Here is a 26,957-nt window from a genome sequence, read left to right on the forward strand (position 1 = left end):
ATAATATGGTCTTGTCTTAGAAGTAGTGAGGATTCAGTTAGGATGGCCTGAAACAGCTTCCCATGATGCTTGATACAGATTAGAATCAAAACCTTGATACAAATTAGTCTTTGTGAGGATTAGAAAAATACTGGGGTGGTTCAGGGATGTGCCACATAGTCACGGCACTTATCATCCACCCTGGATGATATCTAGATAAATGGACTTAAAAGTGCCAGCTCCAAAAGTGGCAGGCAAGGTGAGATTTGCCGAGGGAACAGACTGCATGCCTGGGCGAGATGGGATGATAACATTTGGGAGAAAGAAACCACCACCAAAGTTGACCTGGTCCAGGATAGAGGGCCAAGAAGAGGCAGAAAGGCCAAGAGCCAGAGGCTGCTCAAGAAAATACTGATCTGGATCGGATGGGCTAATAACACACAGACTTCTAAACCAAAGCCAAGAGTCTCTACGGTCTTTCAGAGAAGCTACATAAAATACTATGATTTTATTAGCAACCACAGATCTATCATTTTCCACATTTTGCAATTATCCTGCTTCACACAGGATGACTAATTCTAATGAATTATCAATAATACATCTTAAATAACATGTTGTTGAAAAACAATTAAGTTAAAATGCACTATGTAATAGTGCAGACACAAAGTGCAGCTGGCAATTTAATACACGAAACAATGCTGACTCCGTAGGGTTGAGATCCCATTTGGTTTTCCAGAAAGGAATAGACCTTGCCCATCTTTGGTCAGTCCTGAAGCAGTATGCAAGCTGAATGATAAATACGAACTAAAAAGGCTAAAATACTGAAGACCAAATAGGATCACTCTAGAGTCCATTTTACAAGGAAATGCTCAGTCCCTTGTCTGTCAACAGGGATCTGTAGTCCCTACCTCCGCTGCAGTACCTACATATGGTCAGACTGCCTCCATCATCCAGCCTCCGGGACAAGTGGGCTCACAATCCTGCGGGGAGCTGCTGCTGGTCACTGAAGTGTGTTCCCATTCACACTTGACTTAGGGGCAAGGATTCTCTTGAGGAGTACAGCTCTAACATATTTACTTCTAAAAAGATTGTGTCTGCATCTTGTTGGGAGTTGTGTACGGGAAAGGTTATTTGCCAGAGGACATGGTACCAGCCAATGGTGGTCATTCCTCATAAATAACCAGCTCCAGAATCAAAAGAGCATCATCTGTGCCGCCACCTTGTCGGGAACAGATTTCAGTTCTTACCCCCAAAAAGGGGCTCACACTGAGCCTAACAGTGGTTAACTAACTCCCTTAGAAATGCTGTTATCAGATATCCCCATTCCCAGTTTTAGAGGCAACTAAGGAATACAAGGCCTTCCCTGACATTGGGGTCAGGAAGAAAAGGGGTGTTTGTATTCATAAAGGGAATTTAAATTCCGGCCTTAGGACTCTCTCGAACCTGCTCCAAGTGAAGGAATACGGCTCCCAGCTTGGATGGCAAGAGCCTCAAGTGGAATGTCTTCCAGGACCGATAATTCACTCATGTTGTCACTCACCACCATAAAGAGAATGGTTAGAGGGACCTGGGTTTTGTAACACTCAGACGTGGCACGACGCGGTGGTACATTCACTGTGTGCCGCAGCTGATTTCTTTTACATAGGCTCTAACATATGTGCCCAGACGTTACATGCCGGGGCAGAACCTTTTAGCGGGAGGGTTTCCAGCATTTCTTTCTGATATGCTAAGTTGGAAAACAGACTTTGCAGTCATTTGGCAAGGGAAACTGTCTTTAAACCCCTCCTCTTGCTCTTTGTTTCTATCCTAGAAGACTAACCATCTGTTCCTACCCTACTGAGGAAGGTACTGGTGTAGGGCCAGGGCACTCTCCTCAAAAGGCATCTTTGATGTTCTTGAGCTGGCGCACGGCCAGGTCTACAGGGAGGCTGAACTTGAGGCTGCTGAGGCGACTGAGCAGGTTGAGGGCGCTCTCAAAGCCTGTGTGCGCCATGTAGCTCCAGGGCTGGTAGTGGGGCTCGATGAGTGACCCCGACTTGCAGATCAGGTTCACCCAGGACACGAGCCGCTGCTCATTGAGTGCCATGCACACCAAGGCCTTGAGCTCTGAGTCTGCGCTGCGCTTAAAAGGGTCGTGCTCCGTCAACACCATGTGGATGGCGGTCAGTAAGCTCTGCTTGGGGGTCACCACAGTGCCTCCCATAACCGGCAGGGCAAAGGACTGGGAGAGCTTCCGTGCAGGGGATTCCACATAAGCACGGCCGTTCTTAGCATGGTAGTACTTTACAAAGAGCTCCCACGGGTGCATGGCCTCGGGGGCTGAGGAGAAGGCTGGCAGCAAACAAGCAATGGGGGCCATGACAAGGCTCATCCCCGGTGAGGAGGCGTAGAGTCCATGGGCCAGCAGGTCCCTTACAGCCACTGTCAGCTCCTTCCGCACGGCCGTGGTCAGCTCGTCCTTGCCTCCCAGAGAGAGGTCCTGGAGGTTGGCGGAGGTGATGACGTGGTCGTGCGGCTGGTGCCTCAGGGCGAGCTGCTTCACTCTGTCTACTGATACCTCCAGCCTCTTCAGTAAGGGGGAGTAGTCCCTGTCAGCCTGGCTTCTCTGCCACAGGGTTTGTGGGATCTGGCCCGTGGCGCAACCAAACTGGCTAACGGCAAAGATCTGGAGCACTGCGAGTGCACGCCGCATGAGGTGCAGCCCCGTCTCCTGAACCTTCTTCACGTCTTCTGCCTTTGCTGTTCAGAAAATGCAACGACTCATCAGTTAGGGCCATGCTGGCACAGAGGTACATTCAACAGGTCACGGGCTGGGATCCGGTCCTGCTTCTGAGCTACAGTACACGTCCCACAGGAAGCCAAGAGCCACCTAGCATGTTGCTGGACCTAACTGTTTTGGGTTAATAATAGCTGTTACTGTGATTCCCACACCAAATAACCCGCTCACTTAAAGTGTATAATTCAGTGATTTTTTGTATATTTACAGAGCTGTGCACCCATCATCCCCAAAAGAATCCCTGTACCGTTAGCATTTCCCATTCCCACTTCTCCCCAGCCCCTTAAGCCCTAGGTAACTGCTAATCTACTTCCTACCTTTCTGGATTCGCCTATTCTGGAAGCTGTACTTACTCTTGCTGTTTCCTGGAGGCAGTCTGCCGCTGTCAGTTCTGGTGGAGCCACTTCCTGTCTTCCCACTGGCCTTGCACTCACAGTGTGCACTGTCTGCCTGCAGTGGGCTTCCCACTTCATCTGTAAGCAGGAGTTACAAAGAGGAGGAAAATGAATATTTACTAGTGCCTACCACATGTAAGACTTTTACAAATAACATCTGATTTGTGTGGCACAGTGACTGGCTCAATAAATATTTGCTGAATGAAGGAAGCGTGAATCATCATTTCAGGGGTGAGGAGAGTGGGACTAAACAGGTTAGGAACCTCCCCAAGGACCCAAGGCTAGGAAGTGGCAGAACTGGGATCTGAACTATCTGGTTCTAAAATCCATCTTCTTGGGGCATCTGGCTGGCTCAGTCGGAGGAGCATGTGACTCTTGATCTTAGGGGTGTGAGTTCGAGCCCTACACTGGGTGTAGAGATTACTTAAAGATAAAATCTTAAAAAAAAAAAAAAAATCCACGTTCTTTCTATTCTACCGTGCTGGCTCCCTCACTGAGTGATCAAACCTCCTACACAGTACATGAAGAATGGGTACCTTTAGGAACCAGTACTTGGATTACATATAATTATTAGGACATCTGTCCTCCCTGCTCTTCCCCATCCCTTCCTCTGACCTTGGATGAAGTTGATGAACATCTCGAGGTCTCGGATCTGAGTCTTCAGCTGCTCAACCAACTGTTCTTTCACTCGGGCCGGGTTGACAATCTGAGCCACAGCTGCATCCACACGCTGCCGCAGCTCCTCAGTGGACAGTGAACTGATGTCCTCATTCAGATTCATGTCCAGTTTCTTTATTAGTTCATCTATGATCACCTATCAAGACCACAAACAATGGGCACACCCTTTAGAATTTTCAAGGAGAGGGCTTGAAAAGGGAGTTATTTGCTAGAGTGCTTCCTACCTTTAAATGGAAATCAACGACAGACAGAACTCCCAAACCTGGGAGAGGACACGATGCGACTGCTGATCAAGGTGAGAGCACAGAGCTCCTTCTCCTACAGTAACAAGGACCCTTGGTTCCTCTCAGACAGAAATGGCTCCTCTCATTGCACATTCTCTACCAGGCCAGGCAACTTGCAGGAGAATAACAGTGTGAGTAATCCAAAGTGGTTGATAGTCCAAAAAGCCTCATAGTTAGCTTTCCCCAAAGCCTCCAAGAGAATACATATGGATTTCCTTTAGTTTCTAGTTCTCCTCATCCCTTCTTGCCCTACTCAAGGCAACTAAAAGAAAAAAAAAAAATCTCTACTAAATATCAAAGTGCATTAGAGCCAAAATGCCCTAGTGACAATATTTGGAACAGTTTGAAATCCAGTTAATGTAACTCCAGCCAAGCCAGAGAAACAGCCACATCACGGTGAGAGACAAACATGTTTGTAGGGGAGGCTGTAGCTGTATTTCTGCCAGAGATTTACCTGCCTACCCAGGTGTTGCTTAAATAAATATGGCATTAAAACCAGTCTGGATTCCTGGAATACTTATCAACTGGTAGTGGGGAAAAGCTAACTTACACTGGAGGAGGTGCCCAAGTAGAACTGTTTTAATGATCAAATGAAAAACTATTATTAAAAAAAAAAAAATTTTTTTTTTTAACGTTTATTCATTTTTGAGAGACAGAGCATGAGCAGGGAAGGGGCAGAGAGAGGGAGACACAGAATCTGAAACAGGGTCCAGGCTCTGAGCTGTCAGCACAGAGCCCGAGGCGGGGCTCGAACTCACAAACTGTGAGATCCTGATCTGAGCCGAAGTCGGACGCTCAACCGACTGAGCCACCCAGGCGCCCCAAAACGATTCTTATTATTATATATCACTACTATTAGTATAACCACCAAAAAGAGCTCAGTTAACATATTATAAAGCTTTGGAATTTGTGTTTCCATGTGTGAATGAAGACTTGTCCCATTTCCCTTTGATTTGGGCCAGCAAAGGGATTCTCAGTAAGACCAAGGGTGAACGAGCTAGGAAAGAATGTCCTGTGAACACAGGAAGGGACAAGGTAGCCTTAGGTAGTGGTGGGCGCCTCTCTGGTGTCTGCTCACCTGCTGTCTTTCCAAGACCACGGACTGTGGCAGGGAGTCGTAACTGCCCTCTTGATAGGCAAATGTTTCCAGGTCATCCAGCTGGGTTTTGAGCTGCAGTATAAGTTCTTTCTGCTTCTCCCTTTGGGTTTCCAGACGTTCCCGTTTCTCCTGCTCACTCTAAGACAAGAAAATACTTAGGTCTATTTCATAGGAAAAGGAAAAATCAGGGCACAAGGGCACATTAAGAATCCTCGCAAGCTAACCATGACTACTGAAACAAAGTGTTTCCATATAATCCTAAGGAAATACAGAATTCATACATAGGTTCAAAAATGAGAATAACGATTTCATCCAGAGTAATTTATTAAGTGTGTTTTCTTTAAAAAGGTATTTGTCCCTCATTGGAAACAGAATATGAATACAATGAGGCCTTTTGTTAAGACAGCATTCCCAGCCCCTCCACAAAGGCCTAGTTAGGATAGAGACAATTTATCTTAGACAAGACAGCCCCCCAGGAATTAAACATGCCATCCTCCACAGCCAATTAACACAGATCAACTCCTGAATACTTTCTGTGGCCACATTTTGCAAGAGAATCTAGAGATAAGGGTGTAAGAGAAAAGATTTATAATTCATAATCAGTTTTCTTTATTCTTCTTATTTTTTAAAGATTTCATTTTTCAATAATCTCTACATCCAAAGGGGCTCAAACTCACAACCCTGAGATCAAGAGTTGCATACTCTATCGACTGAACCAGCCAAGTACCCCTCATAACCAGTTTTCTTAAGATTCAAAGCCCCTCCAATGTATTACAGATCTTCGCACAATCAAAAGAATTAAAGCAGGTGCCTGGGGCAGTGAAAAATAAAATCCAAAAGCCAAGCAACAGGGGTGGGAAGGTAACCATGTTAAAAAAGAAAGAAAAAAAAAAAAAAAGAGTTTGGTAAGTTTCCCTGACCAGTGACTCCTTTCTCCATTGTTGGCCACCAGGCAGATTCTGCATTTAAATGATGAAAAATCCTTCAGGGTGGTGAAGTCTTGCCAATGTATTCTCAAATACTAGTTCTTCCTTAACTTTCTTGATTATCAAAAACAAAACAAACCAAAACTAGCAAGTCAGGTGCAGGTATAAGGCTGCATTTTCAACCAGCAGTCTATAGGACATTAAATTTAACCTTCAAATGGAACTTACCAAGCCCTCCAAAAGATATGAGACAGGACAAATGAAAAACAATGAATTAACTTTTTATTCAAGCTCTTTAAAAAGCAATCCTTTTGCTTTACTCAACATGACAGCAAGCCTTTTCTCAGGACACTCCCTCTCCAAACCTTTCTGAGTATTGGCATTTCTTAGAACCTTGTTCCCATCCCCTGCTGAGTGAGGGCCTAGCTATCCTTCTGGTTTCCTGGATCTCCCGGGGCAGAGCTGATCATTTCTCACTCTATGCTGTACACACTTCTCTAGCTCATGTCACATTATAATCTTTGTTGAGGATTCTGTCTCCCCCAGTCTATGAACTCCTTAAGGGCAAAGGCCTTGACTTTGTACCCCTGTTGCCTAGCATGGTGTTTGGCACAGGATAAACTCTCAACACACATTTGCTGTATGTTACTGAACTAAAACAGGTACAGAACGACACACTCCAAATAATGAGCTCTGACTGGAGGAAGCTGTCTAGCCAGCCCAAGGAGAAAGTACAGGGAAGCTCTGTTTTTGTTTTCACTGTATCCTAACTTCATTAAGCCAAGGAAGAAGAAGAAGAAGAAGAAAAAAAACAGCCATGAATCCTGATTCTGTTTTCACGAGTATGTCTGCTGAACTCTGTTTCCTGCCATGGCACCATGGCAGTTACAGCGTGTTATTTATTGGAATGTGGGCAAACAAGTGTAATAGAGAAAAACGAGCTCTGGTTCAAGGCAGAAAATAGTGGAAATGATTTCCAGTATGAAGTGAGAGGAAATACTGGTTTAAAAAAATCTGGAACTAACAAGAAGTATATCATCTGGTTCAAACATGTCCCCCCACTTAGATATTTTATGTAATCTTCTGTGCATTCATTAACGCATAAACAGGTGGTACCAAAGTGGTATTTTGAGCACTGCTTTTTTTCCTAATTTTTACTTATTTATTTTGAGAGAGGGCATGTGCAGGGGAGGGGCAGAGAGAGAGAGAGAGAGAGAGAGAATCCCAAGCATGCTCTGTGCTGTCAGTGCAGAGCCTGACATGGGGTTTGATCTCACCAACCATGGCATCATGACCTGAGCAGAAATCAAGAGTCAGACACTTAACCGACTGAGCCACACAGGCGCCCGGTGAGCACTTTTTTTTTTTTTTTTTAAAGTTGTACTCTGCTTCTGAAAGAGAAAATGAACAACCAAAAGAGCACCACATCCACACAGAAACTCTGATGCTTCTTGCTCCTGAACAAGGGCCTGGTTACAGTAATCCTTTCTACTCCTTTCTACTCCTTAAAAGTCTGGCAATTTGAGGTGGCTCCTCCTTGTGCCAGGAGCTGCGGGTATATGGAGAGGAGGGTGGAACAGCAAACACAGGATTGCACTGGAAACATTTCAGGTTAAAATAAGCAAGTCAGTATCTGCTACTGATAAGCCATGGTTAAACCCAATTTAAGTGGGAAGAAAGCCACGTATAGGTAGTAACTTGAAGAATGAAAATGTGGAGAAGACGGCCAAGTCTCTTCAACACCTCCAATAAGCTATCTGCAACTGTGCACTTCCAGAGATTCAAAGACTGTTAAGGAAATGGCATTGGCATACAGACTCCCATTACTCAGTGGAGGCTAACTGAACAGATCTTGTCACAGTTACCAAAGGGGCTTCCTATCTAATACCTAGTTATTAGGCAGGATGGGCAAGGAGGTTTAAAATTCCAGCTGTAGGAAAGGCTATAATCAGGAGTTGTGTTTTTTTTCATTTACTAAGTGATCCTGCTGTTCAACAAAGCTTCTGCCCCCACAAAAGCCTAAAGATTAAAGACGTTTTCTAGATTCCAGGAAAGTAGGAACAGGCAAGAGGTCTAAATTTCCATGGATTCCAATTCACTTACCCTTCATTAGCCAATGTTCTCAGCCCCAGGTCGGGGTACTCTATCAACAAATGTGCTCGGGCGTTGGGTACTTTATGAGGCCACGGCAAGGTGAGGGGGAGCCGCACTGCTTTGGTTGGTTGCCCTGTTGCCCTTTGAATACTCTTTGCTCACCACTCTTCTGTCCCGCACGTCACCACACCTGCATCTCTTTCCACACCCTAGGTGGACACCCCTCACAATGAGGTTCCCAGGCCTCGGGGTCCTCCTGCCCTTCAGCAAACCTCGCACACCTGTCTTATCTCCTCGTCTCCAACGCGCGAAGTACTCACAGAGACCAGCCGGCTTCTCACCGCTGCTACCTTGGTCCGCGTCAGCATCGCCACCCACCCAACCCCCTATGCCCCTGTCCCTAGGGGTCTGGCCCAGATGCTCACCTGGTTCTCGCCCCGCAATCGTGGCCGGTCCCCTGGCAACCCATCGCCATCGTCGCTGGCGGGGTCCTCGGACCCCCCATAACCCAGGACGTGCGGGCAACCGCGGAAAGCGAAGTCCTCGAGCTCGCGCAGGAGGCGCTGCTGCTCCGCGGGCGCACCGCGCACCACCTGGCGCAGGCGGAACTGCACTTGCGCGAAGTGCGAGGACAGCGCAAGCAGCGCCGAGTCCAGCCGCCGCCGCTCAGCCCGCAGCCGCCGCAGCGTCCGGCCGGGAGAGTCGGGAGGGGAGCCCGGGGCCGCGCCTGGCTCCTCGGCTGCCGCCTCTTCCGAGAACGCAGCTGTCCCAGGCCCGGCCTCCGCCACTGCCCCCACCGGGGCCCAGCGCACCGCCTCGCAAGGTGGCGGCGACTCCTCTTCCTCTTCTTCTTCGTCCTTCGCCTTTGGACCAACGGCAGCTACCACCGTTACCGGCTCCGCAGACGCTTCGACAGCCGCCATCTTCCCGGAAACGCCGCCGCACGTCAGCCGCGCCCCCTCACTGCCATGGCAACGGCGAGCTGTCTGGGAAACCCGCAGGAGCGGGTGGGCGGGGCACATACGTCAGACAGTTTATGGTCACCTGGGGCGGGCCTTCCCAGGGGATTTAACTGGGGCTGATAATTTTTTATTGAGCGCCTATCGTGAATCAGACACTGAGTGCCCTGAGAGTTGGAGAAACGAGTGAATGAAGCCAGGAGCAAGTTATTCGGTGTGCACGTTATCTAGTGTGGCTCTTGCCCTGGTCCCCGTGGGTGGGTGGTCTATTCCTAACCTGAACATTTCTGGAGACCCAGAGATGTGAAGGACTGCCGGGATTATGCTCTCCCAGAGTCTCTCTGGAGTGCAGATCCCTTGGCTGTGTGGCCACATCCCCCCTTCCTCTAAGGCCTTCCCCGACCATATAAGGAGAGGCAGCTGCTGGGGGCGTCCCCAGTATCTAAAGATAGCGGTCTCTGCTTCGGACTCCAAACGCCACCGGGTAGCAGGAGCCGCCATGGCAAGGTGAGTGTTTCCAGTCGCCCTTTTCCCTGGAGATTCCTTGTCCCACCATTTTCTGGTCGCTCTGGGCCCTGCGAGGTCCCATGGAAACCCCAGACTCCGGGTCTCTATAACTTTCGGGTGGTGAGGGAAGTGACCTGAATGTTCTCCATAACTCCCTACCTCTCAACTTTTGCACTCTCGATTCTCCCCAGGTTCACCCTCCCCCTTCCTCCCCACTCCCATCACGCCCCTTTCACTTCCTTCTGTCTCACTTAGCTCCACTTTGACAGGGCCATGGCATAAAACGTCCCTAAAATTCCCCCCCCCTCCTTTCCCCAATGCCCCCTGTCTTCCCTCTGCCACTCCTATGAAGCCCCACCGCAACTCCTCTTCAGGCAGCATGCCAGGACGCTGTGGTATGACAGGCCCAAATATGTGTTCATGGAGTTTTGTGTTGAGGATAGCACCGATGTCCACGTGCTCATCGAAGACCACCGCATTGTGTTCAGGTAATGGCCCTCCTCTCTGGAGGGCCTGGTTTCCAGGAACCTTTCCTTTCTCCTAATGCGCCCATGCTCAGCCTGCCGCATTTCCTCAGCTGCATTGTCTCCTCAGCTGCAAGAATGCGGATGGAGTGGAGTTGTACAATGAGATTGAGTTCTATGCTAAGGTGAACTCCAAGGTAAGGGTGGGACAGGACAGTAAGGTCTGGATGGAAAGGCTGCTTGGGAAATTGGAGATTCATTCTACACCTCAGATCCTAACAATGAGGCTGTCTATCTGGCAGGACTCCCAGGATAAACGCTCCGGTCGTTCCATTACTTGTTTTGTGAGGAAATGGAAGGAGAAGGTGGCCTGGCCTCGACTCACCAAAGAGGATATCAAAGTAGGTGTGTGGGGAATGGCCTGCTCTTTCTCCTCTGCTCTTTGTGTACCTGGGGACATAGATCTGGGAATCACCCTTGGCTCCTTTCCCACCAACATTCAGTCACTCACGAGGTCCTACTTGACTTCCTAAATATTCTTGAGTCTGTTACTTCATCTCTTCTAATTCAGGCCTCATCCATCAGTGGGTGAGGTTTATTGCATATTTTCAGTCCTACCCTCAATCCATCCTTTGCACTGCTCCCAGCATGGCCTATCTAAAACACACATTTGAACGGTACCTGGCTGGCTCAGTCGGCCCAGCATGCGTCTCTTGATCTCAGGGTTGTGAGTTTGAGGCCCATGTTGGGTATAGAGATTACTTAAAAGTAAAATCTTTGGAAAAAAAAAAAAAAGAAGAAGAAGAAAATGGAGATTCTGATCACACTGGCCTAAATTCCCAAATGCCAGGGGCACCTGACCGGTCCAGTTGGCAGAGCATGCGACTGTTGATCTTGGGGCTGTGAATTCAAGCCCCATACTGGATGTAGAGAATTACTTTATAAATAAATAAATTCCCAAATGGAGCTTTAAATGGAGGATGTGCACTGCACTTTACTCCTTTTCATTAGCACCCTCTTTCAGGCATTTGAACTTGTCACTTCTGCTCTTTGGGTTGAAATCCAAGCACCACAGCGTGACATATAAGCTATTCCTCCCTTCTGGAGCATCATATCCCATTAGTCTCTGCCCTAAACTTTACATTCTAGCCATAGCAAATGTCTTGCAACTCTTTTGCACACACCAGGCTATTTGTCATTACTTTACCTTTGCTCATGCTGTGCCTTCTTCCTGGAAAGCCATCATCACTACCTGTGCCCACCTAACCCTTGCACATCCTTTAAGTCTCTGCTACTCTAAGAAGCCTGGGCTCCTATAGTTCCTTTCTGTGTTTCCATAATATCCCCTGCGTAAGCCACCACCACCCTTTCCACGCTGTTATTATTATAATGATTTATTTAAATTTCCCTTCCCCACTTGGTTTGTGATGGCTGGGACTATATATATTAAACATTTTCTTGAATTAATTTTGTTAACATTTATTTATTTTTGAGAGGGAGAGAAAGAGAGAGAAAGAGTAGGGGAGGGGCAGAGAGAGAGGAAGACAGAGAATCCAAAGCAGGCTCTGCGTTGTCATCGCAAAGTCCAACATGGGGCTCAAACCCACAAACTGTGAGATCATGACCTGAGCTGACGTCGGACGCTCAGCCAACTGAGCCACCCAGGTGCCCCTCTGTTAAACCTTTTAGAATCACAATGCCAAGCTCAGAGTCTGGCCCATAGTATGTGTTCAATAAATAGCTGTTAAAATCAATGAGTGAGTAACTTCTTTTCTTGTTTATAAGAACTTAGAACACAGGCCTCCAAGGGTTATCTCCAACTCCAGGGGATGCAGCTTGTCTGTCTTGCTTGGTTGATTCCTATAGTATTTTATGACACACTTATCTTTCTAGAGGTATTATACCTCTATTCAGTCAGCTTCTGGAGGGCCAAATTTCTATGCTTTTCCATCTCCTATAATGCCTGGCATTGTGCTTCACACTTAGTAGATTCCTGGCAAATCTTTGCGGATGATGATGATGGCATCCTGGAAAGGGGCTAGTCAAAGAGGTGCTGTGGGGAAGGAAGACTGTACCCCCAATGGCCTTCTTTGCCCCTAAGCATGCTCCTGTGCACACGGCCATGTTCTTCTGTGCACTTGTGATGCTCTATACTTTCCTCTTGCAGCCGGTGTGGTTGTCTGTGGACTTTGATAACTGGAGAGACTGGGAGGGGGATGAAGAGGTGGAGCTGGCTCAGGTGGAACACTATGCAGAGGTAATGCCATTTTCTGCCCATCTTGATCATTCTCTGTGTCTCTGCTCATACGGAGGACTGTCATCAGGGCTAGACAGAGATAGATGAGCTTGTCTCATTCGTGCTCATATTGTTTACATATTTTGTGTGATGTTTCTTTAGGAGGGATGGGAGAAATGAATATTAGTGAAACTGTACACTTGGATTCATGCATTAGTCACAGAATTCTGAAAAAGTTTGGCAAAACCTTTACCAACTTTTCTGTCATTCTTGTTCTCTCTTCTATTTTCTGTGTGTGTGTGTGTGTGCGTGTGTGTGTGTGTGTGTGTGTGTGTGTGTGTGTGTGTGTGTGTGTTTCCTGAGCCAGACAACTTCATGGGAAGCTCAAACTAAGCAGTATAAAAATTTACATCATAAAACAAATAAATTGTGCCCTGCCATATATTATTTGGTTTTAGAATTTCGGCTACTATTTATTCAAGTTGCCAAAATACTAACAGACTGTAACCTGCATTAGTAAGAAGGATGCTGTGTGTGTGTTTCAACATCCTTTTAAAAAGGGGATCGATTTACTTTTCTCCAGTTCATTCCAGTGATGTGTTAGGGGCTGTACAGATAAGGCAGTTGCCTGGCTGGGACCATTCTCCTGTGGTCCATCAACATACAGGTTGCTCTTCCCTTGCCCTTCTTTTCTTTTGTAATCATTTTTCTCTTCCTACTAGCTTTTGAAGAAGGTCAGCATCAAGAGACCTCCCCCTGGCATGGATGACCTGGATGTGAGTAAAGCCTGCCTTTCAACCCTTTGGTTTCCTTTTAGCCCTAAAAAATAAGATACTAGAAAGCTCTTGTTATGGTCCTTGGCACACCATACTTTTCTCAGTGCATGTCAGCCAAATTTGGATTTGACACAGGAGGTTGAATATTCTTCTCCAGGCTGTAGAAAACCCCAGCAAGACCCTCCTCCCTCCCATCTCCCCTCTACTTCTCTATCCTAGAGCAGACCTGGCCCTGTTGACTGCATTCACAGTTGTAAGGAGCAGTGGCCTGAATTGAAATTCTGAAACCATGTGATGGTTGACACAGTGTTGTTAATTGAGTGCCAGTGGTTTATTTTATTTTTGAAAGTATAAATCCTTCTGTTAGCCTACCAGGAAGTGGTATGATTTAGAAAATCACAAAAGAAAACTTGGTGAGCGGGAGGGAGTGAGTAGAGTTTGTGAACACAAATGTTCACTCTTTGCAGATTCTACAGGCGCTTTTGTCTTTTTTTCTTTCCCTAGGATGATTCTGACAGTGCTGATGCAACAAGTAATTAACTTCTGTGACGGCAGAGCTGGGGAGGAAGCTGGGGCGGAAGCTGGGGCATCTTCCAGTCGCTCTGAAAAGCTAGGGCCGGGGTCTTTGCCAGCTCTTAGCTGTGGGGTCTCCAGGATCTCTGAACTTTCCTAGAAACTCTTTTTACATGTCCTTTTATGTTTTATTTCTTTTTTCCTAGGCACTTGAGTATGGCTCCATCAGATGGCAGGATAGGAGAGTAGACTGGTGGGGCTCCTGACTTCCTACCAATTGGCTGTAATCTTTGTGCTTGGGCCACTCATCAGGGCTCTCTTGAGTATTTGAGCATGTGTGTGTGGTAGAGCAAAAGCCAAAGAAGCAGCGTATAGATTATAATAAATCTGTAAGAACAATTCTCTGTCTCCTTTCCTCTTGTACTTCTTCCTCCTGGAGGCAAACCTCTTCTACCTTTATTGTTCCTCTCAAGGGGTGGGGTGGGTGTTGCAGATCCTGGTCCTCACTGTTGAGATTGGAAACAGAAAGATCTTGGGAGTAGGCTTGTAACCTACATGGGACTTCCCCATGCCTAGATCAATGCTTATTTCTCAGACCAGACACCAGCCTTTCTCTATACCCCTAGAACTAGCCAGAAACCCACCTCAGCTTCCTGCATAATCCAGAAATTTCTTTGCACTTTAATAGCTAATTGTTACATTAGTTAATGCCTATATCTGTTTGCTCTTCCATCCATTATCTACCCCATTCATCCACAAACATTTTTTTGAGTGCCTAATGTGTACTTAAACTGTGACTTAGACAAAATGCCGTACCCACTCTTTGCCCTTGAACTCATGGTAAAGTACTGAGATTTGTTTAAAAAATTAAACTTCAAAAGTTTATGTCAATCATATATAGATACAGTTTAAAAATTAAAATAGTATAGAAGGGTATAAAATTTAAAGTTGAATTTGTACTCCTTTAAGAGAGGTAACTACTGTTAATAGTTTCTCTGATAAATTGATATATCTATATATGTATATACACTGTACACATAACTTGCATTAATACTTGTAGCTTATGTAATCATATTGTATTATATAGTTAGCTGATATATAAAACAATACATATGAAACAAACATACAGTTACTTACATATAGGATAATATATATTAAATCTTGGGGCGCCTGGGTGGCTCAGTTGGTTAAGCAACTGACTTCCGCTCAGGTCACGATCTCACGGTTCCTGGGTTCGAGCCCCACATCGGGCTCTGTGCCGACAGCTCAGAGCCTGGAGCCTGCTTTGGATTCTGCGTCTCCCTCTCTCTCTGCCCCTCCCCCACTTGTGCTCTGTCTCTCTCTCTCTCTCTCTCTCTCTCTCTCAAAAATAAATAAAATATAAAAAATTTTTGTAAACTTAATAGACCTATAAGCAAATGCAGTGTGTGTACACATTTGAAATCATACTATGTACATTTAAACCCTGCTTGTTTAAACTTAATATATATTGGGGCTGTTTCCAAGTTGGTGTATATAGATCTCTTTTTCATGGCTACATGGTATTCAGCTAAATATACTTTCCACAATGTAACCGATTCCTCACTGAGGGACATTTAGGTTGTTGTTAGTCTTTTTCAGTTTTCAAACAATGCTGCAACAAGGATTCAAAAATAGATCTTTATATGTTTGGCAAGAATATCTGTAGGGTAAATTCCTAGAAGTGGAATTGCTAGGTCAAAGAGTAGTAGATACATTTAAACGTTTTGATAGCTGTTGCCCAAGTTGCTCTTAGCTAAACTGGACCCATTCCTGCTCCCACCAACAGAGTGGCCCATTCTTCAAAACCTTTTAGATACTCACAAAGATAAAAAATTGTACTCGACTTAATTTACTTTTAATTATAAGATTGTTCGTTGTTTATTTTTATTAGTGATTGGTATTTCTTTTAAGGTGCTCTGTCCATACCTTTTGCCCATTTTGCTATTGACATTACTTCTTAAGCTTTTTAAAAAGTCTGGTAATACAAAGTTGTACTTGTATCATGCTGTACAATTTACTAAGTCTTTATATATTATCTTAATAAAAATTTTGAACCTCATATCAACTTTATAATTAGGTTTTCTTTATAGGTGATTGAACGGGTAACAATACGTGGCAGAGTTGGGACTTGAACTTGTATAGCATATGTCCCTCCCTTATCCACAATTCTGAAAACCGAGAAAAAATCTGAAAACCCACTTAAAAAAATTGACAGCAAAACTCATTTGACAGCAAAACCTGCCCTAAAATGATGTGAAGCTATTTATAGTATTCGTTTATTCTATTTAGTGCATTTATTTCTCAGCATAAATAGTAATGCTTTGGATGACATGATGTTGCTCCAGAATTCCAAATGGAACACATGGGGTTCATAAACACATACATACATTCACATACAAAACACATGGTGGGTATGCTCTGCATTACTGCCTAAAATCTGAAAAAATCCTAAATTCTGATACACCTGGCGTCTTCAAGCTTTTTATTATTTGATTTAAGAAAGCAGGAAGTTAATTCTAACATTTAATCTGTTTAACGTTTTAAGGCGCTGATTACAGTTTGTTAATTTCTGTTAGCCTTTCTTTTCTACACTGTCCAGTTAGGTAACACTAGTCACATGTGGTTATTGAGTGCATGTGATTATTGAGTACCGAGATGTGGCTAGTGCAAGCTGAGATGTGCTATAAGCATAAATACACATCAGCTTTTGAAAATTTTGTGCAGAAAAAAAAAATCTCACTTAATTTTACACTTATTAAATGACATAATATTCTGGATCTGTTGGTTTCAATGAAACATTAGCGTATATGGCTTGCACTAATTTCTATTGAGCAGCAGTGCCCTGGATCCATGTCCGTAACCCCCCGCCCCAACCTCCTCTTTCCCCAGCTGAGACTGCGGGAGGCTGACCTAAGTGCCTTGACAAATCCCGGCCGAGCGCAGTTTTATTTTGTTTTCAGGTCCTTGCCAAAGTCTTCAAACAGGTGCTAGGCGCCCCGGAACGTCTACAAATCGCGTTTTCGGTAAATTTGTCCAAGCCACACCCCGTCCCTTGTCCTCGTGCTTCTGCGCGGAGACGCGCTCTCTGAAGATTGTCCCGCACGGCTCTCCGTCCGCCCGCGGGCCGTCCAGTGTGCGAGGGTTCCCGCGTCTCTCCGCGTCCCGGGAGACAGCGGCGATGGCGTTCCGGTGTCAGCGGGACAGCTATGCCCGCGAGGTGCGGCCGGCTGGGCGAGGCACCTGCAGCTGCCGGGCGGATGGGGCGGTGCGGGAAGATGGAGCCGCGTGCAGGGGCTGCGGGGAGAGACTCAGTCCCGGTGTCTTGAGGGCTGGGGTCCGCCTTATTCTGTGTCCCTCTCTGTGCAGTTCACCACCACCGTGGTCTCCTGCCGTCCCGCGGAGCTACAGACCGAAGGAAGCAACGGCAAGAAGGAAGTGCTGAGTGGCTTCCAAGTGGTGCTGGAAGACACGCTGCTTTTCCCCGAGGGCGGGGGACAGGTACCAGGCCCGCGCCTCACCCCGACCCGCTCCCAGGAAGCCCCTCATTCCTTTCTGCTCAGGAAATGCCCTCTTGCCCCTCTGCCCCAGCCGTGATGAATACAGATGGAAGTTAGTTCAATTCGGCTCGTTTGTTCATTCAACAGATACTTACCAACGCATACTTACTGGGCCATAACATATCCTGGGTACTTACTCCAGGTTCTGAGGATAAGGGGTGAACAAGACAGTATCTCTACATACAGAGAATATTTATCGGAGAAGACAGACAAAATGGTGAATAGATAAAATAGAGTGCTTGGTTTGGTAAGTGCTCTAAAGAAAATTAAAGCTTGAGGGAAAGACAGTCATGGGATGTTCTCCTAAGTAGGGGGGAAGTTATTTCAGTACAGACCTAAGTGAAGGGAGTGGGTAAACCATTGCAGTTACCTAATGGTGTTTGGGGGAAAGGAGCAAGTATTCCAGGCAGCGAGAAAACAAGTGCAAAGGAATTAGGAATTAGCTTAGGGTGTTTGACAGGGACTGGAAACGCTCCCCCTGAGGGAGCACAACAGAGGACAGGCTTATTTGTGCTGTGATGGGATAGGGACAAGGTCCAACATGAACTGGAGAAAGGAGGGTAATAACAGCAAAAAGGTGGGCGTTATGGGAGAGGCTTTTTCCAGCAGGGATAATAGCACAGACAAAGGCAGGGAAGGCTGAAGGAATCCGACAGGTCTAGTTAAAGGCAAGTAGTCTAATATAGTTGGAGCCTATGGTGTGTGTTGATGACAGGCTGGAGGTGACCTTGGAAAGGTCAGTTCAGAGGAACTTGAAGGATGTGTTAAGGTGTGTGGACTTCATTCAAGAAGCTGTGGTGAACCATGAAGTACTTAGGCAAAGAAGTGAAACGAGAGAACATGGTCAGTAAACTTGATAGCGAGAAAGTTCCAATTTCATATCAGCGTCATTATTACAGGGGTTTTCTGCTGATGGAAAACCTGTAACCTCAGGCAACTATAGAAAGACTCATTGTATACGTTTCTTCCCTAATTCCTTGAGACTATTAGGTCTTTTTCCTGTGAACTCCTCTAGAACAGTGTACTTTTTTACATTATAGCGTGTTGTAGATCATATTGCAGTGACCTGTGTGTGTGTATTTTTTTTCCAGACGCTTAAGATCCATGAGGGGCTTTGTCTTGTTTATATTGTATTCTGGGGTCATGGCCAGATCTTGTAAGCAGGTGGCACTAGATATTTTTTTAAGCGAATGAATGTTTTTGTTCTTTATTTTTTTTAAAGTAATCTCTACACCCAACATGGAGCTCGAACTCATGACCTGGAGATCAAGAGTCGCATGCTCCACTGACTGAGCCAGCCAGGCGTCCTTAAAATGAGTGAATATTTTTGTATCTAATTCTAGTAGTAGTGCGGAGGATGGAAGGAAAATCAAACCATTTTAGAAACTCTTGGAAGATAAGAATCTAAAGGCAGTGAGAGTGACGATTACGTTTCTTTGGGTTTTACTAAAATCTTTGTTTTTTGTAGTTATAATCTCTGTTTTAAGTCTGCTGTTTTGTTCTCAAGAACAAAATATATGGGTGTTCAGAGTGAAGAGAATAGAATCCCCTCACAGAACAAAGTGGACCACCTCACTGGACAGTGCTTCTTGTCCCTTAGGGAATCTCAGATTCTGGGTGTGTTTCTTACATACGTTCCCTAGAGGGTCTTTGTATCCAGGAGTTAAGGTGAGCTCTGTCTCCCACCGCTGATTAGTTTTACTTCTTTCCCCAGCCTGATGACCACGGTACGATCAATGACATCTCTGTGTTGCGAGTGACCCGCCGCGGGGCTCAGGCTGATCATTTCACACAGACAGCCCTGGCCCCAGGGACTGAGGTCCAGGTCCGGGTGGACTGGGAGCGAAGGTTTGACCACATGCAGCAGCATTCAGGTAGGCGGGGCGGCCTGGGGGATCTGCAGGAGGGGCTGTTGCCATGGATGGGAATGCCATAATGATTGGGACGTCTTTGGGTTCTCTGGGGGTTAACCTTTTGGAAAGGACAGACGTAATCAGAATCAGCTCCGTTTCAGACAGTAGGTGATAAATGTTATAACAATGTGAACAATTAAAGTAAAAGTATTAGAATAACCTCTGGATTTGAGTTTTACCAACCTCCCACTTTTTGGCTTTACCTGGATATCTCCTAGGCTCTTTAAATTCAACGTGTTCAAAATGGACTTAAATAGGCATTTCCTCCCCCAGACCAGGTGTTCGTGAACATCCACCTGGTTGCTCAAATCCTGAAAGTCAGTGCAGACACCTCTTTGGGGAGAGCCAACCACTGAGTCCTGGCAGTTTATCTTCTGAACATCTCTCCACTTCCTTCCACTGTTAGCACAGTCATCCTGGTCCCAGCTCTCATTGTCTTTCCCCCAGACGCCTGATAGAGGTCATTTGTGAAACGGCATCGTAAAGCTTTTTGTAGGGTTCTCGTGAGGATTTTCAGTAAAATATCTGATAAGAGTATTATTAGCCAGTACCCGGCAGGTCTTCCACGGGGAGAATCTCTGTGATGATATCAGGGAGCATGTGGCTGGCTGCACTTCTCATTCTACCCTGTCTCTTGCTCTCTCCGCTCAGGGCAGCATCTCATCACAGCAGTTGCTGACCATCTGTTTGGGTTGAAGACCACATCCTGGTGAGCAGGGGACCTAAGACTAACCATAGGTCGCAGGTCCCAGACTGCCAGCTCCTCTCCCAGTAATGGGTCGGGGTAGGAGGATAAAAGAAAGGATAGGGTTCAAAATCTGCTGTGTTCTCCTGTTCCCCTTAGGGTGGGGGTGGTGGGTGACCTTGTGTGTCTCAGGGGAAGCATGAGGATGTGAGAAGGAAAGAACATGGAGTTTGGAGCCCAGAGAGCCAGAGGGTGAATTCTGGCTGCATGATCTTGATCACATTCCTTCCTACTCCTCACCCATAAAAAAGGAAATGACTGGCAGTCTCTACCTTGGAGGGTTTTTGTGAGGATTAAATAAGAGAATTTATGTGAACATTCTTTGTAGACTTTGTTATATTCTTACTGTCATCATCAGCATCCTGTGACTGCTGCACTTCTTCTGGCAGGGAGTTAGGGCGGCTCCGGAGTGTGATTGAGCTGGACAGCCCCTCTGTGACTGCAGAGCAGGTGGCTGCCATTGAGCAGAGCGTCAATGAAAAAATCAGAGACCGCCTGCCTGTGAATGTGCGAGAGCTGAGCCTGGATGACCCTGAGGTGGAGCAGGTGAGAGAGAGCCAGTGCGGCAGCGTCTGTAGAATGGCCCTCCAAGGGCCCGTCATCAAAATTCAGACAGCCCTTCTCCCTCTGCTGTGTTCTAGGTGAGGGGCCGGGGTTTGCCCGACGATCATGCTGGGCCCGTTCGAGTTGTTACCATCGAGAGCATTGATTCCAACATGTGCTGTGGGACCCATGTGAGCAATCTCAGTGACCTTCAGGTGGGTAAAGAAGGGCTCTTGAGTGGTTGGGAGAGAGGGTGTTAGGGAAGTGGGGATCACGAGAGGGCTGAGCGTGATCGAGGGGGACAGCTGAGGAGGCCCGGCTGAAGTCACTCCTTCAGTGCTTCCCAGCTGGGGCACAGGTCTAGGGATCTCCTCCCTCGGCTCTGGCACCCACTTCAGTTTATACCTGTGCTTGTGTTACTCCCTTGCCTCATGTAGGTCATTAAAATTCTGGGCACCGAGAAGGGGAAAAAGAACAAAACCAACCTGGCATTTCTGGCTGGGAACCGGGTGCTGAAGTGGATGGAGAGAAGCCACGGAACTGAAAAAGCACTGACCACGCTGCTTAAGTATGCCCCCTGCTGCCCCCATGTCTCAGGTCCTGGCCACCCCAAGTTCAGCTCTCCTACCTGTGGGGTAGACAGTTCTCTCTTTATCTCGGGGCGGACGGGGTGGGGGGTAAGATGCAATCATAAGTGATGAAGCACTTTGGATGGCAAGTCAGACCCATGTAAAATGGTTTATTCCTTTATATCTTCCTCGTCAGTTGCTTAGGCAGCCTCCTTGGAAGGTCCCCAGGTCCCCATCTGGAGGGAGACTATCAAGAAGGGCATCATGGTGGGGCACCTGGGTGGCTCAGTCGGTTAGGTGTCCGACGTCAGCTCAGGTCATGATCTCATGGACTGTGAGTTCGAGCCCCGCGTCAGGCTCTGTGCTGACAGCTCAGAGCTTGGAGCCTGCTTCAGATTCTGTGTCTCCCTTTCTGTCTGCCCCTCCCCTGCTCACATTCTCTGTCTCTGTCTCTCTCTCAAAAATAAATAAACGTTAAAAAAATTTTTTTTTTTTTTTAAGAAAGAAGGGCATCATGGATATACACCTCATCCCAAAAGCAGTTTGGGAAGCCGGGCAGGTGACCACACACCTTTCTCTTGCAGGTGTGGAGCAGAGGATCACGTGGAAGCAGTGAAGAAGCTACAGAACTCTTCCAAGCTCTTGCAGAAGGTGATTTATTCCATCGAGGTTGGAGAGGTCCTAACCAGTTCATCAGAGCCGGAGTGAGGGGGAATGAAGTGGGGCGAAGATGGTGAGCTCCCCTGTTACTCCTTCTGTCTGTTGAGTTCCGGCATCTGTTGCAGAACAACCTGAATCTACTCAGAGACCTGGCCGTGCACATTGCCCACAGCCTGCGGAACAGCCCGGACTGGGGAGGTGTGGTCACGTTACATAGGTGAGACACAGGGTACGGGGCTGCTGGGCTTGGGGCTCAGCCTCTCCCCTGGTGCAGTGCCTAGTGGGAGGCACTGCACCAGGGGAGAGTGGGAGGGGGTGGGTCACTCACTGCTTTCTCAAGGCTGAGCAGACCTGAGGGGATGTGTTACCTTCCAGATTTCCTGGGTTCTATAAGAGCATCTTCATAGTAACACTGTAACTTTCATTACCACCTTCCCTCACCTCCTTCACCATCTAACAGATGTCTCCTTACCTGACCGATCTTGTTGAAGGGAGGCAGAAATAAATACAAAGCATGCTATAAACTGCCGAGAAGGACATGTTGCTGGCTCTCAGCCAGCACTCTCTGTCTTTGCTGAGAGAGTCTGGGGCTTCGCACAGACAGCCTGCCACAAGGCCAGCCTTATGAGGAGGAGAGGGGCTTCCTGCAGTTTCCCATCTCCTGCTCCAAGCTGGATCTGACGTCTGTGTCCTTTGTTGTAGGAAGGAGGGGGATTCTGAGTTCATGAATATCATTGCCAATGAGATTGGGTCAGAGGTAAGAGGAGCATGAGATTCTTGATCTCTCCTGGGTAGAGACCTAAGTGAGGGGCATTAGTTTAGCTGAAGTCCCTCCCGTGAATGCATGAAGAGTAGGGAATTGAAATTCATTCAGTACTGGTTTTTTTTTTTTTTAGCAGTAGCTGTGAGATCTGTGATAGTGACCTCTCTGGGGCTGCAATATTTACCAGCTTCTGAGTTCCTTTTATCAGAGCCGAAACTCTTCCAAGCCACCCACATTTATATGTGCCAAGGGCCTGGTTTTAGAAGTGATGGGGCTGGCTAGGCCCTTTGAAGGCCATCCTTTCCATTTTCCTTCTCCTCTGGCTTCTGGTGCCATCCTGGTAGTCTGCAACTTCATGATTTCCAGGTCTCTCTTTTGCATTTACTCCAAAAAACACTCTTTGGGGTACCTGCCCCGGGCCAAACAGTGTACATGTCTCTTTTTATAGTCCTGTGTAAAGCATACTGATTCTCAAGGAGCTCACTCTCCAGTGTGGGAGGCAAATGTACCGTATGGTGACATTTCTAATTTCGGGCGGTGAATGCTGGAAGTGGAACAACATGTTACCTGAAAGAGTGGGGAGCCCCCAGGGGAGTGGCCTGCAGAACTGCTAGTGGTCATCAGATGAGGAAGCAAAGGTAGCCAGGCAGAGGGAGACAGGCAGCTTTAGGCAGTGGCAGGCGCAGGCTGTGTGAGGGAAAGCGGTGGGCAGGCTGCAAAAGTCGATGGGAGTCAGGTCACAAAAGGCATTTAGTGCCTGGCCATGGTCAGCAGCCTTCTGCCTTCTTCTTAATGTTTAACCTAAGTTCCTATAGTCATTCTCAAAAAAGTTTCTTGGCCCTGGTGGGCCAGAGCATAGGGGCTGCATTATCTCTCATCAGGAACATCACTCATGGTTTAAGGGCAAAAGTCTGATCTTGAGAGTGAGGAGAGGGCAGCATTTAGGGGGATTGACCCTACTTCTCAAGTATCAGGACTTCTCTTTATCTTACCTCCTAGGAGACCCTCCTGTTCTTAACTGTGGGTGATGAGAAAGGTGCTGGGCTCTTCTTACTGGCAGGGCCAGCTGAAGCCGTGGAAACCCTGGGCCCCAGGTAATCTGTGGACTATCTGCACTAACCTGCTAGTAGAGCCCTTGACCCACAAAGAGGGCCACCACATCTGTGATCTCATTTTGATTCACATCACAGGCATATGAGGTGGGCTGAGCAGGAACAATTATCACCGCAGTCATTCCTAATTTTACAGACGAGGGACTACATATCATGTGCCTGAGATCTCACAGTTGGTAGAACTGAGACTCAAACCTAGGTCTTTTTTGCTCCAAATCTCCTATGCTTTTCTGTTTTTTCTTTTAGAAATTGAGATAACATAAATGACGCACGAATTCAGGTGCTGTATTATCACTAGGCCAATAAAACAGGTGACTAAGGCACCAGCAAAGCAGAGACACAGACCAACTATTCTGGAGAAGAGATTAGGATTTTAAGACTAAGTAAAAATCAGCATTGATGTAATTGTCATGGGAAAATTAGGACTTTGTTGAATTTCTTTACCCTCATTGCTTATATTTTCTTACTTTATTTTTTAATGTTTAAAAAAAACACATTACTTATTTTCAGAGAGAGCAAGCATGCGCACTTGAGCGGGGGAGGGGCAGGGAGAGGGAGAGAGAGAATCCCAAGCAGGCTCTGTGCAGTGAGTGCAGAGCCCGACTTGGGGCTCGATCTCACCAACTGTGAGATCATGACCTTAGCCAAAATCAAGAGTCTAGGACACTTAACCAACTGAGCCACCCAGGTGCCCCTATATTTTCTCACTTTAAATTAGATACAGAGTGTAGTGTCCCCTGTTCTTTCTGGTGTTTAGGGTTTTCAAAGTCCTGATTGGCTCTGGTGAGTTTTCAAAGGAAAACATAAGAAATTAAAGTGGAGGTTCCTGACAGGCAGCCAGATGTGGCCTACAGATTAGTTTGGGCTGTTTACTATTTTAAATTTTTTATTTTATTTTTTTTAAGTAGGCTCCATGCTCAGCATGGAGCCCAGCACAGGCCAGGAGCTCGGGACCCTGAGGTCCAGACCTGAGCTGAGATCAAGAGTCAGACGCTTAACCGACTGAGCCACTCAGGCACCCTGATTTTAAAATTTCAAAGTTAGTTGTTACATTTTAAAACTAGGAGATTTATACATAAAAATGTGGAGTTCTAGCATTTCTCAAAAAAGGAAAAGAAAGGCATGCTCTGGCAACACTGGGCCCACATGACAATAGCTGTGAGGAACTGGGTGGTGACTGCCTGCTTCAGACAGGACAGGCTTGTCCCTCTGTCCACATTCCCCTCCCTTCTCACTCACCCCCCCCCCCCCCCCCCAGCTTGCTTCACTGCTGCTCCCCACAGGCTTTTGTGTCCGCAGCTCCTTACCCCTAGTGGACACTCCCAGGAGTGTTGCCATAATTTATCTAGCCTCCCATTTCTAGACTCTTCTGTTGTATCCAGTTATTCACGCTTTTTTAAAAAAATATGTAGAACAACAAATACTAGTTCATTTTTTGTTCCCCAAGTTCTTCACTCTTACAATAAACATGGTCCATATATCTCTGCATATGTGCAAGTATTTTTAAGAAGGGTTTCTAGAAGCCATCTTTCTTTCCCCTCGGCTCTGGCTGTGGGGAAGGACTCTGAGCTGCCCTTGGTTTTTCTGTGGCCTTTCCCTTGAAGACTTCCTACCTGAATGTCTCTCTGCTCCCTAGGGTGGCTGAGGTCCTGGAAGGCAAAGGAGCCGGGAAGAAAGGCCGCTTCCAGGGCAAGGCCACCAAGATGAGCCGGCGGGCAGAGGTGCAGGCGCTTCTCCAGGACTACATCAGCACTCAGAGTGCTGAGGAGTGAGGATCTGGACACTTCCCTGGGGCTCCTGCTGTTGAGAACGGGCCTCCTGTGACCACAGAGTCTCTTGGACAATAAAATAGCTTGACTTGAAATGGTTATGGTACCACATGCATATGACTGATTTATTCAGTATTCTCTGGTGTGTTTATACGATGAGTATCTGTGAATAAACAGCTTTCTAATTTGGCCCCTGTTAGTCATAACCTCCACAAGGGAGCATTATGTTGAGGAAGTGTACTAATTTCTCTAAAGAGCAGCTGCAACCTTTCTTCCTGTGGAAATGTGACTGTCTAGGGGAGGGCGAGTCAGTCTGGAGGTTCAACCTCGGGCTTAGATTCAATCATATCTCGTTTTCTTTTTTTTCCCCTTATTTTCCTAGTGTTTTAGAAATAAGTGTTTAGAAATAAGTGTTCCCTTATTTCTAGTGTTTTAGAACTAAAAAGTATCAATGACTTTGCAAATAGGTCAAGAGGCCACACAAATATAGTAGAAAGATGCTCTAAGTGTGTTACTGAGACAGAAAAGAGATGGAAAAAGGTATCCCGGAAGACTAACCCAAAGAGAGCTTGTGTCACATTATTATTTTAATGTTTATGGATTTTGAGAGAGATCCCAAGCAGGTTCCTCACTGTCAGCACAAAGCCCGTCGTGGGGCTCAATCCCACTAACTGTGAGATCAGGACCTGAGCTGAAATCAAGAGTCAGACACTTAACTGACTGAGCCATCCAGGCACCCCTGGTGTCATATTATTGAGACTTTCAGAATCACTGTTAGAGATCAAGAGGCATACGTAATGATAAAAGGAAGACAAAGTATTCTAAATTTGCATCTAATAACAGCCTCAAAATATGTAAAGCAGAAGTTGACAGCTAAAAGAAGAAACAAATCCATGCTTGGTGGAGGATTTAAACCAATCTTTCAGCAACTGTTAGGACAAGAGGAAGTATCTCGAAGTTAAGAACAAAGACATTGGAGTTTCATAGACCCGAGTAGAAGTCCTGGCTTTGTGCACCCATGGGTGGTAAAACCAGAAAAAAAGAAAGTGATTATTTTATTTATTTTTAAACTTAATGTTTGTTTATTTTTGAAGGAGAGGGACACAGTGTGAGCAGGGGAGGGGCAGAGAGAGAGGGAGACACAGAATCTGAAGCAGGCTCCAGGCTCCGAGCTGTCAGCACAGAGCCTGACGATGGGGGGCTCAAACCCACGAGCTGTAGGATCATGACCTGAGCCAAAGTCAGACACTCAACCGACTGAGCCACCCAGGCGCCCCAGAGACCCATTTTTTTTTTTTTAATATTTTTTATTTTTGAGGGAGAGAGTGCAAGTGAGGGAAGAACACAGAGAGGGAGACAGAATCCAAAGCAGGCTCCAGGCTCTGAGCTGTCAGCACAGAGACCTACACAGGGCTTGAATCCGCAGAATTCGAGATCATGACCTGAGCCAAAGTCGGACACTTAACTGACTAAGCACCCAGGTGCCCCAACAGAGACCCACTGGAATTTATTTTCTCATGTGTGTGTGAGATCTCCCTTTGTCCTCTGTTTCTGCTTCATCAGGGTGTGATACGAGAGCAGTGGACTGGAGGCCACCCTTGATTGCCATCGCTCATGTG

At 46.5% G+C, this 26,957-nt stretch overlaps 3 protein-coding genes across 5 annotated transcripts; 2 read left to right on the forward strand and 1 right to left on the reverse strand.

The window, feature by feature from the left end:
- Nucleotides 1-468: 468 nt before the first annotated feature.
- On the reverse strand, nt 469-9,253 carry RUNDC1 (RUN domain containing 1). The gene is made up of 5 exons (XM_019435443.2): nt 8,657-9,253; nt 5,191-5,349; nt 3,766-3,964; nt 3,109-3,228; nt 469-2,718 (listed from the first exon to the last, which is right to left on the reverse strand). The coding sequence occupies exons 1-5, from the start codon at nt 9,251-9,253 to the stop codon at nt 1,853-1,855; spliced, it is 1,941 nt and encodes a 646-aa protein (XP_019290988.1). The 3' UTR covers nt 469-1,852.
- A 259-nt stretch (nt 9,254-9,512) lies between these two features.
- PTGES3L (prostaglandin E synthase 3 like) lies at nt 9,513-14,085 on the forward strand. 3 transcript variants are annotated; one of them, XM_019435445.2, is made up of 8 exons: nt 9,513-9,697; nt 10,072-10,185; nt 10,292-10,358; nt 10,464-10,562; nt 12,329-12,418; nt 13,120-13,173; nt 13,678-13,705; nt 13,893-14,085. In XM_019435445.2, exons 1-8 carry the CDS (start codon nt 9,513-9,515, stop codon nt 13,898-13,900), a joined length of 645 nt encoding a protein of 214 aa, XP_019290990.2. In that variant the 3' UTR covers nt 13,901-14,085. The 3 variants fall into 3 exon arrangements, with proteins under 3 accessions (XP_019290990.2, XP_019290993.2, XP_019290992.2); XM_019435448.2 differs by lacking the exon at nt 10,072-10,185; XM_019435447.2 differs by lacking the exon at nt 13,893-14,085 and having other exon boundaries at nt 13,678-13,713.
- A 2,706-nt stretch (nt 14,086-16,791) lies between these two features.
- AARSD1 (alanyl-tRNA synthetase domain containing 1) lies at nt 16,792-25,444 on the forward strand. The gene is made up of 12 exons (XM_019435444.2): nt 16,792-16,924; nt 17,074-17,205; nt 18,979-19,138; nt 19,829-19,886; nt 20,312-20,468; nt 20,564-20,680; nt 20,903-21,033; nt 21,619-21,685; nt 21,820-21,911; nt 22,397-22,451; nt 23,457-23,551; nt 25,206-25,444. Exons 1-12 carry the CDS (start codon nt 16,886-16,888, stop codon nt 25,339-25,341), a joined length of 1,239 nt encoding a protein of 412 aa, XP_019290989.2. The 5' UTR covers nt 16,792-16,885; the 3' UTR covers nt 25,342-25,444.
- Nucleotides 25,445-26,957: the final 1,513 nt, after the last annotated feature.

Source organism: Panthera pardus, unplaced genomic scaffold, assembly GCF_024362965.1.
Source record: "Panthera pardus isolate Hobbes unplaced genomic scaffold, ASM2436296v1 HiC_scaffold_3, whole genome shotgun sequence".
NCBI classification, from domain to species: Eukaryota; Metazoa; Chordata; class Mammalia; order Carnivora; family Felidae; genus Panthera; species Panthera pardus.